We start from the raw sequence: 20699 nt of genomic DNA, 5'->3' as shown, positions 1-20699 counted from the left end.
CGCTTGCGGTTTTGTCTTATACAGGTTCGACTGTATTGTTTTTTTGAAGTACATTCAGCGAGGGGAGATAATGAAAGATTTGGACTTTTATTAATTAGCCCTCATCGCTAAACATGTTAAATGGGCAAAAATCTGTGTTTGAAACTAGTCATCAGAATTGCATTGCTAAAATAGAACATTTTAATCGAAGATAATTTTTTTTCAAAACCAAGGAGTACTATTCTCAAAACATACAACCCTCTTAGTTTGGCTCATCAAATCAGCAGTTCCACAAAATGCGCTGTTTACTCTGACCTTGTTTTCACCAAATGCGTTTTATGAACCGACCAATGAAAAACAAGAAAACTGACTCTTTCCTGTCACACCCCCAGGTTACTATTCTTTACATTTATTACTTGTGCCAGACTGGCTAGAGTTTATGTTTTTGTGTGTTTGGGTATATATGTGAGTGCTGCATGCATGTATGCATGTGAGAAAGAGAACAATAATATTTTAATTATTCTAATTATATACATTAAAGAATAAACAAAAAAAATTACTGCTTTTTTGTGTCCCATGTTAGTATCTGAATGTTGGCTTGAGCAGCTTTTGTACAAAAACAAAAGCATATATGTGTGTAGCAGCTACTGTGATGTAGGGATTAGGCGCTTCGCTGTCACAGGTAGTAAACTCTTAGTTTGATTCCAGAGTGGAGAGAAATTTTATCACTTTCATCCAGGATCACTATTTTGATGACATCCCAAAGCTGGAACTACTAGGAGAAGGAACAGTTGTTATCAGCCCTAAGCGGTTCAAATTCAAAATGTCTTAAAGTTTTGTATTTTAAAAAGAATTTACCTAGTTTTTATGCTTTTGTGCTTGGTTCTGTGTACCCTGCCAATGCTATTCAGGATGTTGTGGCGCCTATTGTGAATTGATAACCACAGAAAGATGCCATAACATATTTCTGTGGTGTGTCATCTTACTTGAGCTTGCGGTGAAAATGGATGTTCTCCTTTGTGTCTTCTGCAGTTGAAAATGGAATATATACAATAGCTTTCTGTTGCTTTGAAAGTAAAATGTTTGTATATATATATAATAACAGTTCTTATACAGTGCTCTTTATTTATTCCCTTGAAAATATATGTTTATTTCAGATTATGCTCAGTACATTAGCCAAGTGGCTGCTCTTGATCCAGGTCTGCAAACTCTTCAAGGTCTCCATGGGTTGCAGGCCTTACCAGATGGCACAACAGTTGCCTTCATTGACTCCTCTGTTTTAGATACAAGTCAGATCTTTGATAACTCCGCTATCGAAGTTCACCAGACTTTACCAGAGGGGTCTATAGATCTTCAGCAGGTATGGATGGGATAAATTGATCCGTATGTGTTACTTTGTGCATGTGGGTTATTTTTCTGTTTTGTAAATCAGTTTTTGTGTTTTGTTCTTGATTTATGTTATGTAGGGGACCTGCAAACAAATTGTATTCTGAAATTTTGGTAATTTAATGTGGATCTTAACGTCTTAGTTGTGGATCTTTATTGAATAGTTTATATTAAGTAAATTGTTTGCAACTGAGTAATTAAAAAAAAATTATCATTCAGTTTCTGTGTTGGTTGGCGGGTGCTTTGATGTTGTTTGCTCTTTCTTTCCTATGAAACATCTATCATCCTTTTCTCTCCCTTTTTTACTTTTTTGTATTTGTTACTCTCTTGTAATACCTCTAGTCTTCAACACTTATATGACCTTATTGTGTTGCAAGTGCAGTACAATTCTAACTGAAACTAAAGCTTCAGTTTATGTGTTTTGTTTTTTAAACTTATCTAGGTCGTTTTTATGAATTACTTAGAGGGAAATTTTGGTAATTTAATGTTTAGCTTAGCTGTTGATATTTATTGGATAGTTTTTATTGAGTATCAACATGAAGTCTGTTTCAGGACTCCTTAAATATTTATGTATGCGACTGTTTAAAACATAAATGAGCATATTGTCTTATTGTCTAAATTTGATTTGTCATTGCTTATAAACATGTTAATTCTCCCCAGTGTCACCAAGTGGTCCTAGAACAACCTGTACTAGAACAGATATCTGGGGTGCAGCAAACAAATTTGGAGGCTCTTGACGTAAAACCTCCAATTGGAAAAGTGAGTGATGGAACTGAGTGGTGAAGTGTAATGTCGAGAATATTTTGTTTCAGGTCTCAGTTTTGTTGAATTCCTAGGCATGTGTACTATGAATAGTTTTGAATGATTGCCAAACATGTATTCTTTTAGATGGGATGAGTAATTTGATGATCTTCTCTGAATTCTGTTGTTTCTTTAGTTGCTGAAGATTTTGAAGTAGAGAAATATTGGGACTTTTCTTGATTTGTTTTAAGCCCGAAGTGCACACCATGCCACTCTTGAGGCAATGGTACATTGGTTTTGTTGGATTATATCAATTCTTTTTGATAGGAAAATGCTGTATAAATGTTGTTAGTTATGAAAATAATGATGGTATATTAAATCAATGCATTATTTTTATAGCTATCATCATTAATATAACTGTTGAATATATTATCTAGTACATTTTTGTTGATAGCAAGAATGTTTATTATCTGGAGTGAAGACTAAATTTCTAAAGTTAAATTGATTGCCGTTGCTTTTTTCAGGGTCCTTTCAATTGTACGCTATGTGATAAAGTATTCAACAAGTGGAATCAGCTACAAAGACACTTAAAGACCCACGATGAAGACAAACCTTTCAGGTAATTATAGTTTTTGTGCTGTCTATAAGTTTATTTAAATTTATTTCCTTTTCCACAATGTATTACCTGTATAACCTGTCCTGGGCAACAACGTCATTGCACACCGGACAGGTCCATAAGTGCTCAGTTCCCCCCAGCACCAAAGCCTGCAAGGTATCCATATTTTCCACAATGTGCTCTCTCTTGTCTTTTCCTGATAGGAAAATAATTTTCCTCAAATTTCTATGAATGATATGTTGTATAGATTGAAATAAAAGATCAAATTGGTGCCTGAGCTCAGCTCAACTTAAGTGAACATAGTGCTGAAAGAAATATATGGCTTTTAAAAATGATGTCAGCTCTCAAAGGGACACTTTATTTGGGCTATAGTCATAATGTTGTCTGAATACAGTTGGCACAAAGTGATTGTAGAACTAAGATAATACTATTTTTTAAATTTTTTATTATGCTTACAATCAGTATTTCTTGTGTACTTAAAATTTGTATGATAAAGTGTGTGAATCTTTCTCTGATTTAATTATGGTAATGGTCACTCTACACTCTACAGATGTAACCAGTGCCCAATGTCCTACAATATTGAGGACAATCTGCTCTTGCACTTGGCCACCCATGTGGGACCGGACCGTGAGCCGATTTGTCCAGAGTGTGGCAAGAAATTCTCCAGGGTGGCCAGTCTCAAAGCTCACATCATGCTCCATGAGAAGGAAGAGAGCTTGATGTGTCCGGAGTGTGGAGATGAGTTCAGTGTGCAGGTTTGTCTTTTGAGCATCTTTGAAAGTGTGGAGCAATGTAACCAGAGCTCTGGGCGTTAAACAGGTTTTCAACTTTGTTGTGTGTTTCTGAACAGGTTGAGACGCATCTCGACTGCTCAGTATAAGACTCTGTCATACGTCATTTTTTAAATGGCATATGGCAGTCTTACTCTAAGCAGTCAATCTGTTCATCATATACAGTCGAACCTGCCCTGACGGCCACCTCTATAAGACGACCACCTGTACAAACGGCCACTTTCCATTTCCCCCCTTGCGTTTTTTCTATATAATTTAACTGTGTAAAACGGGCACCTGTCCAACGCGGCCGCGGCCACAATAATTTAACACACAACCCCTATCATACTAAGCAATAACACCTGTCTAAGGCGGTCACCTTAGTGACTCCATTACGTTTTGTCATAAATTGTGCATTGGCCCCTGGCGTTGTGGGCGAGCCGTCATAATTCAATCACCTGTCGTTGTTGTTAGGTAGTCCCTCCAACCGATCATGTTGTGTAGCCCCCCCCCACTGTTGACCAATAGCTACCAATTTTCAGCTGCTGGTGAGGTAAGCGTGTGATCCCTCATATCCCATAAGCCCCGCCCAGAACTCATACACAAATCGTAAGCGAGATGAGTGGTCACTGTTTACCCAGTCTATAACAAAGTAACAAAGGACGTAACATGAACTTGTTACAGAAACGCCACTCGTTCTCCGAGTGGTGGCGACACATGTGTTTGTTTTAACATGGCACTCAGTCTTCCTTGTCTGATACATTTCGTTTTATTGTCACCCTTGTGCAAAATCAGCGACAAAAGAAAAATTACAAACGAAATACAAACCAACAACAACAACATCAACAAAGACAACATAATGGGGCTACTTTCGATTGGGGCCTCAGATGGGAATGGTTTGTTTTCTTTATCTTGATCAGTCCTGCCTAAGACGGCCACCTGTCTTATACGGCCACTTTTCTCCTTGACAATTGGTGGCCGTCTTACACAGGTTTGACTGTATTTGTTATACATTCTTAGCGAACAAGAGAGTATTAGTGGTTTGCAATGAACACTGGATTGTTACTTCCTTTGTCAAGTGAGTCTTTTTTATCTTTACCCAGACCTTGGCACGAAAAACACTGATTTCAGAATACTGCTTAAAAACAAAGTTTTTTTTCTTCTCCCTAATTTAGTAATTGTGTGTGTGTGTTTTTGTTTTGTACGGCATTTTTAGATTAGTAAAGATGTCATTGTTTATGCATTTTGGTGTCATCATACAGCACCAGCTTGATAGACACTTGCAAGAACACCGTGAAGAGCAGGAAGGTGTACGGATTTATCAATGCAGTCAGTGCAGTCAGGAGTTTAACAAGATGTCCTCCCTGAGAGAGCACATGAAACAACATTACAAAGTCAAGTAAGTTTGGTTTTCTCCTGGGAAAGAGTAAACTGATTTTGTTTTGTGGGTACTTCATTTAGATTTAACCTAAGCTACAATGAGTTTCAGATTTTCGTCTTTTTGATCTTGGTTCATACATTTTGTAAGAAATCTAGTTTCCCAATGCTGTGTATTTTTGCTTTTGTGTTAACAATCTGAAATTTTATTTTTAAAATCTGTAAACACCGCGGGGCAGTGCCACTGACTGAAATGTCTTTAGGCCATTCCCGAAGGGGGGACATTTCTCGTTCAAGCATAGTAGAATTGTAAATGGGCTGACTTATGTCACGCTCATAACTGTGCCTGATCTACAACAGGGAACTGCTGCTTTTTCTTTCCTGATCCTTACTATTGTCATTTTCCTCCACCTCTTTTGTATGTTTGTCACTGTCTTGTGATCTGCTATTTTGGGGTGCCTTGATAGTCGAAGCAGTCCTTGTGGTGTTGAAGCTAGAGAGGTGAGCAGTCTAAGTCAGATTCCCTGTAAAGACTTCTCTGTTGACACCCACCCCTTGGGGCTCATATGAACTTATGCAGTTGTGAGCGCCGTAAAACCCTCTACTATAAAAAAAAAGAAGAAAAAAAATCAAAAAAATCTGTAAATTCTTTGCTATATCAACAGGCTGATGGGCTCAAATTCAGATGGCAGCTGGATCAGAGAAATTGAAATAATTTGAAGTTGTTGATGTTAACACCTCTTTAAGAATAAAACCTGAAATATATTGTTTGACTTTGGATTCAAATAATCCTTTAAAATGTGGGATTGTTTTTAAAAAATACTTTTATTAACTAAATATATTCTTTGAAAAATTATCTTTTCAGAGCATCCTTGCATCACCGGACATATAAACGTAATGTTGATAGAACAGGCTTCTCTCATAAGTGCAAGCACTGCAACAAGACTTTCCAAAAGCCTAGTCAGTTGGAACGCCATGAGAGAATACACACAGGTAAAACAGCAGAAGCAGACTGGCATCATATTTTAGATTGGTATAAGTGCTACAGTTCCTTACTGAAGCTTGAGAAAACAGGATTTAGAGTACATTAATTTTCTCACTACCCTACCCAAGACTACCCTGCCTTGTGTAGTGGGATTAGTAGCAAGCCTGGTCGTCAAGAGTTAATTATGTCTCAAGATGTTATCTTTTTATTCCTTTTACCCTTCTCCTGACTGCTAACCACACATGCACCCACAATTGGGGCTGTGTCGAGCACGCTTGAGCGTTTCTTACTTGCGAGCGGCACCTTGCTCGAGCCACTGGAGCAGTACTGATACCTCTGGATACACTGCCGCTTGAGTAGCACGGTACCATCAGTGCTCAAGCGAGAGCGGGGTTCCAACAGTTTCACCGCCTCCACTCGGAGTAATGCACAGCACTACTCCACATGCTAAGAAAAATTCAACAATGCGTAGGTCATCACTGGTCACAGTCTTTAATTGGCTTTTATAAGAAACAGGTAAAACTGTATATCAGTAGAAAAAGAAGTGACAAGACTTGCGTAGAACAACCCCCGACAATGTAAAAAACTTGAAAGTTCTGAGACTGAGCAAGCGCTCCTATTCAGTGTGTTGGCTTTGTCTTGCACAAGTACTGAGATTGAATGAGCATTCCGATTTTATGCGTCAGTTGTGACTTTCTCCCACAATGTGTATCGGAAAATCAACACACTTCATTTCAGCAAGTGGACACAAAAGGCGGGGATATGAATTTCATTATTTCAAACTGGGTATGCGAAAATAAGTAGGAAACAAAACACAGGTTTTTAAGGGCTTACCAGATATGCAGACAGCGCGTGTGGTGGCGAATTGTATGGTCGTACCAGGTACACGTGCAAAACTGGCGAGGGGTCAATATTTGAATGTGTTTGCCCGCTTGCGTGCTTTGAAATCAAGTTTAGTAGTCCTGTCAAAATGGGAAATATGTATTTAGGAAAGAATCAGAATAGATTAGGTTTGTGCATGTTGCTGTTGATATAAGATAATTATTTGTAAAAGCATCTTGATGAACTGATGCAAGTGCCTAAAGTGTTGAGCTCACCTCATGTGTTGTGGTTTTCATATCTGAATCTTGACCTAATTTTTCCTTTCATGGATTCACAAATGTGCCATCATCACAGTTTAGTTTTGTTAGCTAATTGGATATGCACACAATGCTACTTGTTGATGTTAGCGGATGAGATTTTATTGTTAAAGGATGTCACTTCGCTCAAGGAAAATTGTTTCCGCTAATAAAGTAGTATCTCATGATTAGTGACACGACTGAAGCTTGAATCATTTTGATAAGAAACTTCTTCAAATGAAATTTCACCTGTCTTATATGTTTGTTCTAAAGAACATTTTTTTGCTATTCATTATTTTGCAAACAGCTTTCTTTTCATGCGAATGCTTGAAGTGATCTCTTTATTAATTAAACACCACGTTGTTTGTTTCTTTTTGTTTTTTTCCAGGTGAGCGTCCTTATGTATGTCAGATTTGTCAGAAATCTTTCAACCAAAAGGGAGCTCTACAGATGCACAAGACCAAACACACAGGAGAAAAACCACACACATGCACTTTTTGCCCCATGACATTTGCTCAGAAAGGCAATCTGAGATCACATATTAAGGTTAGTTTATGAGTAGTATAAAATCATTGGAGGATGTCTCTCTGTATGCTCTTTATCTGTCTCTGTAATGAGAGTTTGGTAAGGGTAATATAATGCAGCCTCTCTATAACGACATCGTCGGGACCAGAAAAAAGTATCCTTATAGAAAGTTGTCGTTATAGAGAGGCAACAAAAAGCTATTAATGATGTATAAGGAAAAAATCGAGACCTAGGCACCATGTCGCTATACAGAGAATGTCGTTATATTGAAGGTTGTTATAGAGAGGCTGCTCTGAATTTTGTTTTAGATAGCTAAAGACATTAATTTATCTGTTGGAGATACTGGTTTAGCTGAATAGATTCTACAGAAGCAATATTTTATTTCTTTACAGCGTGTACACACTCTGAACAAAGACGAGAATGGCATGATCTATGAGTGCGAGGAGTGCAGCTGTATGTTCCGCAGACTGGGATCGCTGAATGCTCACATCAGCCGCGCACATGCTGATCCAGGAGTGAGTTCTTTTCTCTTATTCTTGTTGACATAGTAAAGTGAATGTAGAAATTAACCTCTTATGGCATAAGAAAGGTCAGTTTTGCATTCAAATTGTAAGGAATATTAGGTACACTGAATGATACTCAAGGGCTTAAAAATCATTATTGAATGCTCACAATTTGTCCTTGGCTGCCTGCATTGAGGCGGTTATCCCATTGTTCAAAGTAATACCTGTGAAGTATTAGCTCATACAGCATTGAAATTGTTTTTTAAGTCCTTGCACTAAAATTTATGTTTGTGCTACTTTCATCAAATTGTTTGTGTTGAAAAGACTCACTGGTACTTGTACAAAGTCATAAAGTGTGAGAAGAATATTTCTGAGTTACGAGAAACAACAGAAAGATAAAAAAGATAGGATAAGATTAGCAATGACAATGAAAAATTAAATTTTCATCCGAATTGCTTAAAAATGGGCTTAAATGAAACTAGAGTAAATTCTAAGAACTGTGGTTTTTAAATTTTAAAAATCCATTGATAAATAAAAAAGTTATTGGGATTTTTGTTTGCAAAATGTTGGAGGACCTTCATATAGGAAAAAATCGCCAAAATGTGGGACATGTTTTGATGTATTTTGAGGAAAAACTGTTCATAAGTCAGTAATGAATTGGAGCATATGAATGAAACTTGGCATCTCCATGTGATTTTTAGTGCCAAATCTAGTTCTGCTATCACTTTTTCGTTGTCTTCATTACTTTGGATCTTAAAGACTGATATTTGCGTGAAATTTGTTGAATTGCGTGACATCGTTTTTACCGCGACGCGATCACCCCTTCTAAAACTCAGTAAAGCGCTATCGGGAAAACCCGCGATGTAGTCATCGGTGACCCATTTGGTTATAGGCAGCCAATCACATGCCGCCTAGCGATCACGCGCCTCTTGCATGCCGGCACCTCGCGTTTGGAATGCGCGATTAAGTTTCTAGATCTAGTGTTTTATCAATGGGTGGATGGTAATTTTAAGTTGGTACGGAAAATCTACTAAACGCAGAGATCTGAAATTTTACAGCAATAAAGAAGACATGTGGGGCGCTTGTGTGGTCGGCGATCAACCCGCAGCTCCGCTTAGTTTTCGAACCGCAGAGGAAATTCTCACAAACACGGCAATATCTCCGGTTCTAGTAATCGTTCGGGATTGTACGCTGGCATGTCGTTAGTTTAACCTTTCCTCTGGTTGGTTGCCGAGTTTCATTTATTTTCGTCCAGGAGTTTTCCCGTAACTAAACTTAGAAGAGAGTCACTTCTGATTCCGAGCGGCCCAAAAAATACCCCTCGCGCGGAGGCCGATTTCCGGCACAAGGCGCAGCGGGCGATTGGCATTGCTAATAAGATATAGCATTACTGTCTAGATCCTGGCACATTGGTTTGGTGTTTCGCCTCGTCTCACATACACACACATACACACACACACACACGCACGCACGCATGCACACACGCACGCATGCATGCACGCACGCACGCACGCATGCACACACGCACACACATGCAGTGTGCTTTCACTCATAAACAGGCTTACAGTCACATGCATAATTTAAATGAACAGTAATATAAAAAACAATAATAATGTTAAGCTTGTTAGACTATTAGATTGCTTTTATCAATATACAGAAGGGAAACAATAAATCCTGGATTGTTGGTCCCTATATTAACATGTTGAATTATGTCCCTGTAATTGTACTTTTATTTATCTACCCTCACAACAAAGATTGTCTGATCTTAGTGATCTTTACTCACTCCTCCTTCCTGTTTCAATCACATGTACTCATGCTCATTATGATTTATTTAGTCTTGTCAGTGAAGCCAGAGAGGGCAGACCTCATTATTTTCATCATTAAATTACCCTTCTTCATTTAGAAACGGAGTTCTTACTTTTGCTTTATTATATACAATAATGGCAAACAACCCCAGTGCAACAGGTTATGGGCCCAGTACCACCAGAACTCTGAGAATTTCATTTGAAGGAGATGAAAGGAATTTTTCCCTCTGGGAAACCAAGTTTTTGGGATTCATGAGAATTAGAAATCTACACTCAGTTTTTAAAGACTTGGATAAAGACGATCTCCCAGTAGACGACAACAAGAACGAGGAAGCCTTCGCTGAACTAGTCAAGGTGCTGGACGACAGGTTTCTATCGTTAATCGTCAGAGACGCAAAAGACGATGGTCGCAAAGCTTTACAAATTCTGCGTAACCACTACAGGCCGACAGGAAAGCCGAGAGTCATAACTCTCTACACACAACAGACTTCGCTTGTCAAGAACAAGCACGAATCCATGACGGACTACATCATCCGTGCCGAGACAGCTGCCTCATGTCTGAGGGACGCCGGAGAAGTGATCTCTGACAGCCTGCTCGTCGCGATGGTCCTGAAAGGCTTGCCCAGTGGATACCAACCTTTCGTCACCGTAATGACACAACGGGACAAGACTGACATTTTCAGAATTCAAAGTCGCACTTCGAAATCACGAAGACACCGATGAGATCAGCCGACGACAACCACCACAGACGAGTTCGTCAACAAACGTGATGTCATTTAATCACAAACGATTGTGTCATCGATGCAAATCGCCGACACACGACACCAGCTTCTGCAGGAGGATGCAACCACCAACGTCTTCGAACTGCCAGCCTCGCACAGGTGAGACATTACAAAAACATTTTAAACAGAAGTGGTGTGAAATTTGTAGAAACAAAACACATTCAACAAGCGATTGTAGGAAGCTCTCGAAACTTAGAAAAGTGAAAGAAACAAGTGAAAGTGAAGACTCAGAACACTATACATTCTGTGTAGACCAAAGAGTAACAACGGATAATTCTGTAAACTTCGGAAAATTACTCGTGGACAGTAGTGCCAGCGTACATATCGTGAACGACGAAAGTAAGTTCAAACGGTTTAATAATAATTTTAAGTCGTCGGACCACATCATTGAACTCGCTGACGGCACCCGCAACAGAAGCCTTGTTTTAGGGCAGGGGGACGCAGAAATTGACATTTGTGATTCAAAAGGAAAGCTGTGCTCCATCACTCTCAAGGATGCGTTATATGTTCCATCGTTTGCCCAGAACATCTTTTCTGTGACAGCCGCAACAGAGAAAGGGGCTACGAACATCTTTACAGAAAATTCCGGGAAGCTTTACCCAAAGGACAGCTCAACGTGTCTAGACATCTACAAAGAAGGAAAGCTATACTACTTGAACAGTTTACAACACACCACCAAGGTTTCCAGGAGATCGCTGAAGCAGTGGCATGAAGCCCTAGGCCACTGTAACACCCAGGACATTCTGAAACTGGAAGGTAAAGTTGAAGGTATGGTCATTACCAATAAGACTGATAACTTTAAATGTGAAGTGTGCCCCCAAGCAAAAATGACTGACTCTAGGAGCAGAGTTCCAGATAACAGTGCTAGTGCACCTTTTGAACTTGTCCATATTGATTTATCAGGACCTATTGACCCTGAAAGTATTGATGGGCACAAATATGCATTGGTTTGTATTGATAGTTTTTCTAACCTAACTTGTGTTTATTTTCTAAAGCACAAAAGTGATGCATGTGATGCTTTCAAACAATACATTGCTGATATTGTACCTTATGGCTCTATCAAATCAGTTAGAAGTGATCAAGGGGGGGAATTCATTTCAGAAAAATTTACCTCTATGTTGGTCCAAAATAAAATTCGCCATGAGAGAAGTGCACCTTACAGTCAGCATCAAAACGGCAAAGCCGAAAGGGCATGGCGAACATTATTTGACATGGCAAGATGTTTACTTGTGCAATCTGGTTTGCCCAAAAATCTGTGGACATATGCTGTTCTGACAGCTGCATATATCCGCAACAGGTGCTTCAATAAGAAAATTGAAAGCACTCCTTTTCAACACATTATTGGCAAGAGACCCAACATAGCTAACATGCAAACATTTGGCTCTACATGTTTCTGTTTGGTCCAAAACCCCAAGAAACTTGACAGTAGAAGTGTGAAGGGCATATTCCTAGGGTATGACAGAAGAAGCCCTGCTTATCTGATCTACTTCCCTGAAACACTAGAAGTTAAGAAGATCAGATGTGTTCAATTTCACAATGTTGACTCTGAGAAACCTGACTCTGTTGAAATTCATTTTGAAGACTATATTCAGGACAAAAACACGCCTGATGAAACCCAAAAGAAAACTAACCCAACTGTAACAGTTGAAGAAAATAAAACAACCCAACAAAGTCAGAGTTCCCAAGAGGCTACAGAAGGTTTAGGGAAAAGAAACAGAATCCCACCTAAGTATCTTGATGACTATATTGTTACAAATGACCATGATGATTGTGATGAAAATTATTTTTTGAATAGCACTTTCTTACACTACTGCTACAACAATGTACATCACATACCTGACCTACTTGCTACAATAATGCCATATCATGTGATGAGGCTAATAAGTGGCAAAAGGCCATGGACACCGAGATGTGTGCTTTGGAAGAGAATGACACCTTTGAGTGTACAACAATACCTCCAGGCAGGAAAGCAGTGGGGGGAAGATGGGTGTTCTAGTAGTAGTAGTATAAGGTTTTACGGCGCTCTGATGGGTGTTCTAGTAGTAGTAGTATAAGGTTTTACGGCGCTCTGATGGCTGTTCTAGTAGTAGTATAAGGTTTTACGGCGCTCTGATGGCTGTTCTAGTAGTAGTAGTATAAGGTTTTACGGCGCTCTGATGGCTGTTCTAGTAGTAGTAGTATAAGGTTTTACGGCGCTCTGATGGCTGTTCAATGTAAAGCCCAACCCTAATGGGGAAGAAACTTATAAAGCCAGATATGTGGCAAAGGGCTTTTCTCAAATCCCAGACATAGATTTTCAAGAAACATTCTCTCCTACGGCACGCATTACGTCTGTCCGGACGCTAGTTCAATGTGCAGTCCAAAATGACCAAATGATCCATCAAATGGATGTTAAAACTGCCTATCTCAATGCACCAATTGACTGCGAACTGTATGTAGAACAACCTGAGGGTTATGTGAAAACCAATGGACAAGGTGAAAAACTTGTCTGGAGATTAAAGAAATCTCTCTATGGTTTGAAACAGAGTGGAAGAAACTGGAACAATCTTCTCCACGAACACTTGATAGCTGATGGCTTTGCACAATCATTAGTTGACACATGTGTTTATGTCAAAGATTCAGATAATACAAATGAAATGTGTATTGTCCTTGTGTGGGTAGATGATATTTTGCTTGTAACCAAAAATGATGCAGCCATGACAAACATGAAGAATAGCCTTAACAAGCATTTCCACATGAAAGATCTAGATATGAACCTATCCCATATAGGCTTAGACTATCTATGCTATGACATGATGAATGAGTCTATGACTAGAGTCAGATATGATCATACATGTTGTCATTGATATCTTCTAGACAAAGTCTAGATTATCATCTATCATTGTTCTATTTATCATTGTTCTATCTATTATATCTATCACTGTCATATCACTCACTGTATATCATTACGATTGTTGCCTTATAAACTTCAATGATGTTTATCAGATTCAGCATACAACAAGCAGAGTCATAACTGTAACCATTAACTTGAATTGTAGACTTTGCCTTATAGTATTAGCAGTCAGATTATGCTAGTTTTTGTTATAATCCTTAATTTATACGGTCCAATAGTCAAATGAACTTTTGAGTTTGTTAAATCGGACCTAACAAGTTCCAAGAATCGTACAGTTATCAATGTGCATGTTAGTATATTTGTATTACTACATTATGAATTTGTTTAATCCTAACAACTCAGGATTTAAGTGGGGGTGTTAGACTATTAGATTGCTTTTATCAAGATACAGAAGGGAAACAATAAATCCTGGATTGTTGGTCCCTATATTAACATGTTGAATTATGTCCCTGTAATTGTACTTTTATTTATCTACCCTCACAACAAAGATTGTCTGATCTTAGTGATCTTTACTCACTCCTCCTTCCTGTTTCAATCACATGTACTCATGCTCATTATGATTTATTTAGTCTTGTCAGTGAAGCCAGAGAGGGCAGACCTCATATTATTTTCATCATTAAATTACCCTTCTTCATTTAGAAACGGAGTTCTTACTTTTGCTTTATTATATACAATAATGGCAAACAACCCCAGTGCAACAAAGCTAGATACATACTCAGTATTCTGATTGTAACTCAGTGGTATTCTAATGCATGCTCTAAGGTCATATGAATACCCGATAGACCTGCCTTTTGAATATGTCTACCTTTCAAGTGTTTTGTAAGAAATCTTGTACGATTTTTTGAGAGAGAGATTTAAAAACAAAACAACTGACAACTCATGGCTCTATGATATTGACCCGTTTCTTTTTAACAGGATAGCCACCCAGCCACAGTGCAGGACATGAAGATGCCTGAGCAGCACTCCCTGCAGCAGCTGTCAGACATGAATGACTCCGCCATGATCAGCGACGTGCTGGGCTTGGACCAGGTCAGTGGAGGTGCTGACCTCACCGGGGCTTCCTTGGTGGACGGACAAGTCATTCATGGTTCTCTCGACCAGGTGAGGGCATAGTTAAGTTGACGTTTGGGTCAACGTAAAGAAGTAAAGTTGACGTATGGGTCAGTATGAATAGAGCTTGGCAAACCATGTCTTAAACTGTTTGAAGTAGGGCCATATGTGAAAACTTGTTTTTAGGTTTTTAAATATTATCATTGAAGTCTGAAATCCCCCTATCAGCACTCTCCAATTATTTAAGAGGCAGGACCTCTAAATTTAACGTCCCATCTCTAATAAGACCGAACCAAATGAAAACTTCACACAATGACTGGAGTTTAAGAACGACCAGTCTGGGTTTCGAACCAGGGACGTGCGCTCTGTAGTCCAACATGCTATCAACTTAGCTCACGGAGCACCTCAGTGAAGGCATGTTAACTACTGTCTTTGTATGGTTAAGGACTTAGCAAGCTCCCTAAGAAATGTAGAACGATCCCTTTTCCTGGAAAAAAAATGAAGATAGATAATTATAATTGCTTTACTAGTTTGTAAACCCTATAAAGGTGTTCTTTTGGGGTCTGTTCTATCTGATCGAAAAGGGTAACGCTTGGTTAATCATTGACCAAATAACCTGAAATGAGGTTGATCTTTTCGTATCACACACATTTAAGTTTCATAAGTTGAATTAGCTAAAAAGTGTATTATCATTGTCAGAAATGAATGACTAATTTTCCAAATGTAATTTGACATATTGGATGTTTATTCGGTTCAAGTAATTGTGGTGTTTGAAGTTTCTAATAGGAATGTGCTCCTTGAACCTATGTTTTTCTTTATAGTTTCTCAAACTTTGCCTTTGCTAAGAAGCTTTGATTTTTACTGTGTTTTTGTGATTTGGGTTGGAAGTTTAAATGACCTTTTTACTTGTGCGCTCATATGACCTCATGCAGTTGTGATCGCCGTTAAACTCTTACTAAAACTAAAAAAACACCTTTTTACTTCCTTCTTCCTTGTAGGGAGCGTCTGACATTCTGCAGCAAGCACTGGAGAACAGCGGTCTTCCCAGCACAGTGGTCGGTGAGCAGGAAGTGGATGGAAACAGGGACGGCTCTGCTACTGTCGCTGGGGGGACTGCGTCTGCTACTGTCACTTCCACCGCAAACATTGTCCGCGCTGGCAATGTGGCCCGACTGGGGACCATGGCTGTTCATGATGCAGCTACTGGTCTGCTCAAGAGACACTATATAAGAAAGGTGTGTTTGGGTTGTAATTTTTTAAAAATGTAGGTGTTTTTACGGCCCCATCTTCACAATCTAGGTTATTTAGGAGGCTGGCAAATCCATGCAGAGAAGGATATATCTCTGTAGAAAGACTGAGATATTCGATCAAAATGAGGTTGTTTGTGCATCAGATGGTTTGAGGTTTATGGGGGAAATGATTGAGTATGACTGTTCAGTAAATTTAGCAACAAAAAGAAATGTTGAAATTGTTGGCCACATGTTTTTGGTCTCAAAAGTCTTCAGACTGACTTGTCTAGGCAGTATGAGTAGAGCTTGGCAAACCATGTCTTTAACTGCTTGAAGTAGGGCCATGTGTGAAAATTGTGTTTTTTGGTTTTTAGGCATTATCATTGAAGTCTGAACTTTAATGTCTTTTGGCCAATTTATAGTCATGCATTTGTTTGTAGTTTTCATAAAAGCTATTAATGTATTTTTAATATACACACATATTTTTTCATATCGACTGTTTAGTGTAAGACTCAGCTATACACCATTTTGAAAAGAAACATTTGAAGTGTGCTGACAAAATATGAGTTACTCTTCGGATTCAAGCCTTATGGAAATAGATACATCACGCTTATAGGTGAAGTTTTTACAACTTGTTAGTGTGAAATAATATAAGGTCTGTTATAGTTAAAGAATGTGGCATCAATAGAAATTCTACAAATTTGATCCTGGGGTCGATTTTTGGCCAATATTTCCATTTGTGGATTGTGAGAAGTAATTCATTTTGTCAGCACGTATGACATATGATAGAGTGTTACACCCAGCAGTCAGTGCACAGTCGTGTCATGTTGAATGAATTTGTCAGTATCTTATGGAAATGTGTGCTTCTCGTGTGTCCTGTCAGGTCAATGGAGTTCGATGGCATCAGTGCACATACTGCTCCAAAGAGTTCAAGAAGCCCAGTGATCTTGTGCGGCACATTCGGATACACACCCATGAAAAACCGTACAAGTGCCGGCAATGTTTCCGAGCATTTGCGGTGAAGAGCACTCTCACTGCTCACATCAAAACACACACAGGGGTCAAAGATTTCCGATGTGAAATTTGCAGCAAAATGTTTTCCACTCAGGGAAGTTTGAAGGTCCATTTACGATTGCATACAGGTAAGTGGCTCTGTTTAGTGTTTCTTTCTTTGGTTGAGCAAATGTCTGAGCAGATTTAGTTTCTCCTTATCTTCCTTTTCTTCTTCATGTTGGATAGCTGTTTGTAGAACTGGTTCTTTATTTTTGATCATGTGTAGTGAAAAACTATATTTTCTTTCCTCCAAGAGTCGTGTCTTCCAAACACAAATGAAATACTTGAGATGGTTAAATATTTGAGGAATGTCACTTAAGTGTCTTGACATTTATACATAAAAAATAAAATCAAAAGTATGTTATGTGGAAATTTTCGTTTTGACAAACATGTGTTCTTTCAGATGTTTTATCAAAATAGCTACAGTATTTACTACTGTGTTCATGAAGTTGGTTGTGCTGTCAGAGTTCGAGTGTGACAATGCTACTAAGTTGTCGATAATTTGACAAATGCAGTGTAGTGTGACCAAGGGTAACAAACTTTTTATATGCTAGTAACCAGTAAACAGATATTGTTTACTTTTCTACTGTGCTTACGTCTTGTTTTAAAACAAAATTTTGCAGGAGCCAAGCCATTTGAATGTACTCACTGTGATAAAAAGTTCAGGACATCTGCTCATTGCAAAGCTCACATCCAGTCTCACTTCAAAGATTCGGACAGTGTGCCGCGGTCACGGAGACCCCTCAAACGCCAGTCTCGTCATGATGCTCTCCTCACAGATATACCACTACAGGAACCCATTTTGATCACCGATTCAGGTTAGCCTTTACTCTTGTTTTTCGTCCTTTTAGGTTTCTGGCAAATGCCTCCCATACACCTGTGCTTGTACTGGTCTCCCCCCCCCCCCTTTCCCATTCAGATTAGAGTTTTTTCTCTGTTTGATAACATAACTCCCACCCGTGATATTTTTGTATTTAAACTAACTTTAAATTGTAAAAGTGATGTCAGATTATGAATTATGACAGTATCTTACAGATTGTAAAAGGATTTTGAAATTCTTTATTTACCATGCATTTATGGATTACATTTTGTCTGAACGGTGCCTTATTTTTTTGTCCAGTGTCTGTGAATTTGAATCTCAATACTGTCTCTGTTACTATTTCTGAGTTTTTCCTAATTTCTTTTCAGTTTTAGTCCGATTTTGGTGATAACCTGTGATGGTTGAAAGTTAATCAGTGTTGTAACGTTACAATAATTTGATCTTGGTACATGCAGGTCTGATCCAGCAACCACCGAAAAACTCCATGTTCCCACCCTTTGCCAATGAGACCAACAATCTTGAGAGACCATATAAGTGCCAGTACTGCCGCAGGGGCTTCAAGAAGTCCAGCCATTTGAAGCAGCATGTGCGATCACACACTGGTGAGTAATAAGTAATATATTGCGATTCTATCTTCATGTCAAATATTGCTATTGCTCTGCAATGTTTGTGTCTTGTGTTGAGTACAATATATGTTTTACCATAGAGTGCTGTTTTTAAGATTTGGATTCTATAGTTGTTCTGTTGTTAAGTTTTAATCAAAAGATGAAATTTGATCCTTTGAAAAGTTGTTAAATGGGCTCAAATGAACCAAATAAACTCAGCCTTTTGTTTGATATATGCTCATATATTATGACCATACCAGGTTCATGTTTGTGTTGTGGGCTTTTTTTTCTTATTATTAGCTATGGAAGTTTTGGACTTGATCTTGGAAAGTTGTATTATGTTTGGATTTCTTATTGGTGTGAAAAAACCTTACGTAAGAGAAATGTTTATGTAAGTGTAAGATTTGCAAAATGCTGGCCTCATGTCCTTTCGTGCTCTGTCCATTTCTTTTCCATGTATTGAGGAAGTATTGGTAGAAATTATTTAAAGACCTGAGTGGCTGTGTGTGATTGTGAGTTTAAAGATCACAGGAAAAGATACTTTTATGACAGCAGTTTTGTATGGCGTGTACTTCTAACATTTTCTTCTCTTTATCAATTGTCTAGGGGAGCGGCCATTCCGATGCAACCTTTGCTTACGCTGCTTTGTGTCTAGTGGAGTGCTGAAGGCTCACACCAGAACCCACTCGGGTGAGAAAGCGTACCGGTGCCTGGTGTGTGACGCTATGTTCACCACCGGAGGTAGCCTCAAGCGGCACATGTCCACACACAGTGACCTGCGCCCGTTCATGTGTCCTTACTGCCAGAAGACCTTCAAGACTTTAGTCAACTGTAAGAAGCACATGAAAACTCACAGGTGAGTTGAACTGGGGTTAAAACTTTTTTTTCTTCCATATGTGAAAAATTGAAAATACAGTTATTTAAGTGGTAGATTAAGGGACAGATTTTGTGCTGTGCAAGAGAAGCAAGTTTTTTTCAACCACCCCCCCGGAAACTTTTTTTCTTCCATATGTAAAAAATTGAAAATGCAGTTATTTAAGTGGTAAATTAAGGGACAGATTTTGTGCTGTGCAAGAGAAGCAATTTTTTTTTCACACCCCCCCCCCCCTCCCCCCGAGTCAAGTTTAACTATTGGCAAGGGAAAGCCAAGGCTCTTACAATGTACTGATTCAATGCAAACGTGGATGGTGTTGATTTTGTACTTTCCGTAGCATTTTTCAGTCTTTACAATTGATGCTTTGTATCTTTTTCCAGGCATGAGGTAGCGATGCAGCATTACCAGACTGTGAAGGAAGGAGAGGGAGCTGGTGGGGACAACGGTGACGGGGAGCACCGGGGGGAAGATGCTGAGATCGTGGAGGAGGACGGCCTGGCCGGCCCACAGACCCTGGCTGATCTGGACGTCCTGCAGGAACAGGACATTGGGCACACCACCACTGTCCCTCAGCCGGACATGCAGGTAAGTAGCTGGGGTTGAGCAGGGTGGTTGAAGGGTGTTGCTCGTAATTATCTTTTCTGTCCGCCTCTTCTTTGCTTGTTCTGTGTCTTTTCCCCAACTCAAATGATTGTTAGTGGGTGGTTGACGGATGTTCTGGTATGGTTTGCTCCTTCTTTCATGTCAAGCATCTATCATCCTTATCTCTACTTTTTTGTGTTTGTTACTCTCTTGTAACACCTCTGTGGGTGGTTAACGGGTGTTCTGGTGTGGTTTGCTTCTTCTTTCCTATGAAAAACATCAATCGTCCTTATCTCCCCTTCTTCTTTTTTATGTTTGTTTCTTGGTGGTTGGTTGGCGGGTGCTCTGATGTGGTTTGCTTCTTCTTTCCTATCAAACATCTATCATCCTTATTTCCACATTATCTTTTTTATGTTTGTTACTCTCTTGTAACAGCTCTAATCTTCTGGCGTTCATATGACCTTATGCAGTTGCGAGCGCCATAAAACCTCTACTAAAACTAAACTAACTCTCTTGTAACACCTCTAATCTTCTGGCGCTCATATGGCCTTATGCAGTTGCGAGCGCTGTAAAACCTCTACTAAACTAACACCTCTAATCTTTAGCACTTATGATACCTAATTGCATTGTAAGTGCCATAAAGCTCTTACTAAACCTAAACTCTCTCTCTCTCTCTCTCTCTCTCTCTCTCTCTCTCTCTCTCTCTCTCTCTCTCTCTCTCCCTCTTTCTATCTTTCCCATTTAATCAATGTCTCTCTCTCTCTTTATCCATATGACACGTCATAAATATATTATGTCAACTTACACATCCAGACGCTCACTTTTCTTTCTCTCTTTCTCTCTCTCTATTCTTCTTTCTTTTCTTCTTTCTTTCTGACTGTCTACCTCTCTTTCTCTCTCTCTATTCTTCTTTCTTTTCTTCTTTCTTTCTGACTGTCTACCTCTCTTTCTCTCTCTCAATTTCACCCTCTTTTTCTGAAGCTGCCTTATCTCTCTCTCTCTCTCT

The 20699-nt window shown here is 39.0% G+C and overlaps 1 protein-coding gene across 1 annotated transcript in view; it reads left to right on the top strand.

Moving 5' to 3' along the window:
• The window catches only part of LOC101857031 (zinc finger protein 236), a 49573-nt gene that overhangs the window by 3139 nt on the left and 25735 nt on the right, over positions 1-20699 (top strand). Inside the window, exons 2-16 of the mRNA XM_005100730.3 lie at positions 1137-1339; positions 2026-2124; positions 2631-2725; positions 3273-3477; positions 4755-4891; positions 5735-5862; positions 7361-7518; positions 7890-8012; positions 14396-14581; positions 15529-15765; positions 16643-16901; positions 17436-17630; positions 18088-18234; positions 18844-19093; positions 19492-19696. Of these exons, the coding sequence (XP_005100787.1) occupies positions 1137-1339; positions 2026-2124; positions 2631-2725; positions 3273-3477; positions 4755-4891; positions 5735-5862; positions 7361-7518; positions 7890-8012; positions 14396-14581; positions 15529-15765; positions 16643-16901; positions 17436-17630; positions 18088-18234; positions 18844-19093; positions 19492-19696 (2627 nt within the window). The remainder of the gene's footprint in view (positions 1-1136; positions 1340-2025; positions 2125-2630; positions 2726-3272; positions 3478-4754; positions 4892-5734; positions 5863-7360; positions 7519-7889; positions 8013-14395; positions 14582-15528; positions 15766-16642; positions 16902-17435; positions 17631-18087; positions 18235-18843; positions 19094-19491; positions 19697-20699) is intronic.

The sequence above is a fragment of the Aplysia californica genome, unplaced genomic scaffold, assembly GCF_000002075.1.
Source record: "Aplysia californica isolate F4 #8 unplaced genomic scaffold, AplCal3.0 scaffold00258, whole genome shotgun sequence".
Classification (NCBI taxonomy): domain Eukaryota; kingdom Metazoa; phylum Mollusca; class Gastropoda; order Aplysiida; family Aplysiidae; genus Aplysia; species Aplysia californica.
This window is presented reverse-complemented; position numbering and strand designations above follow the sequence as displayed.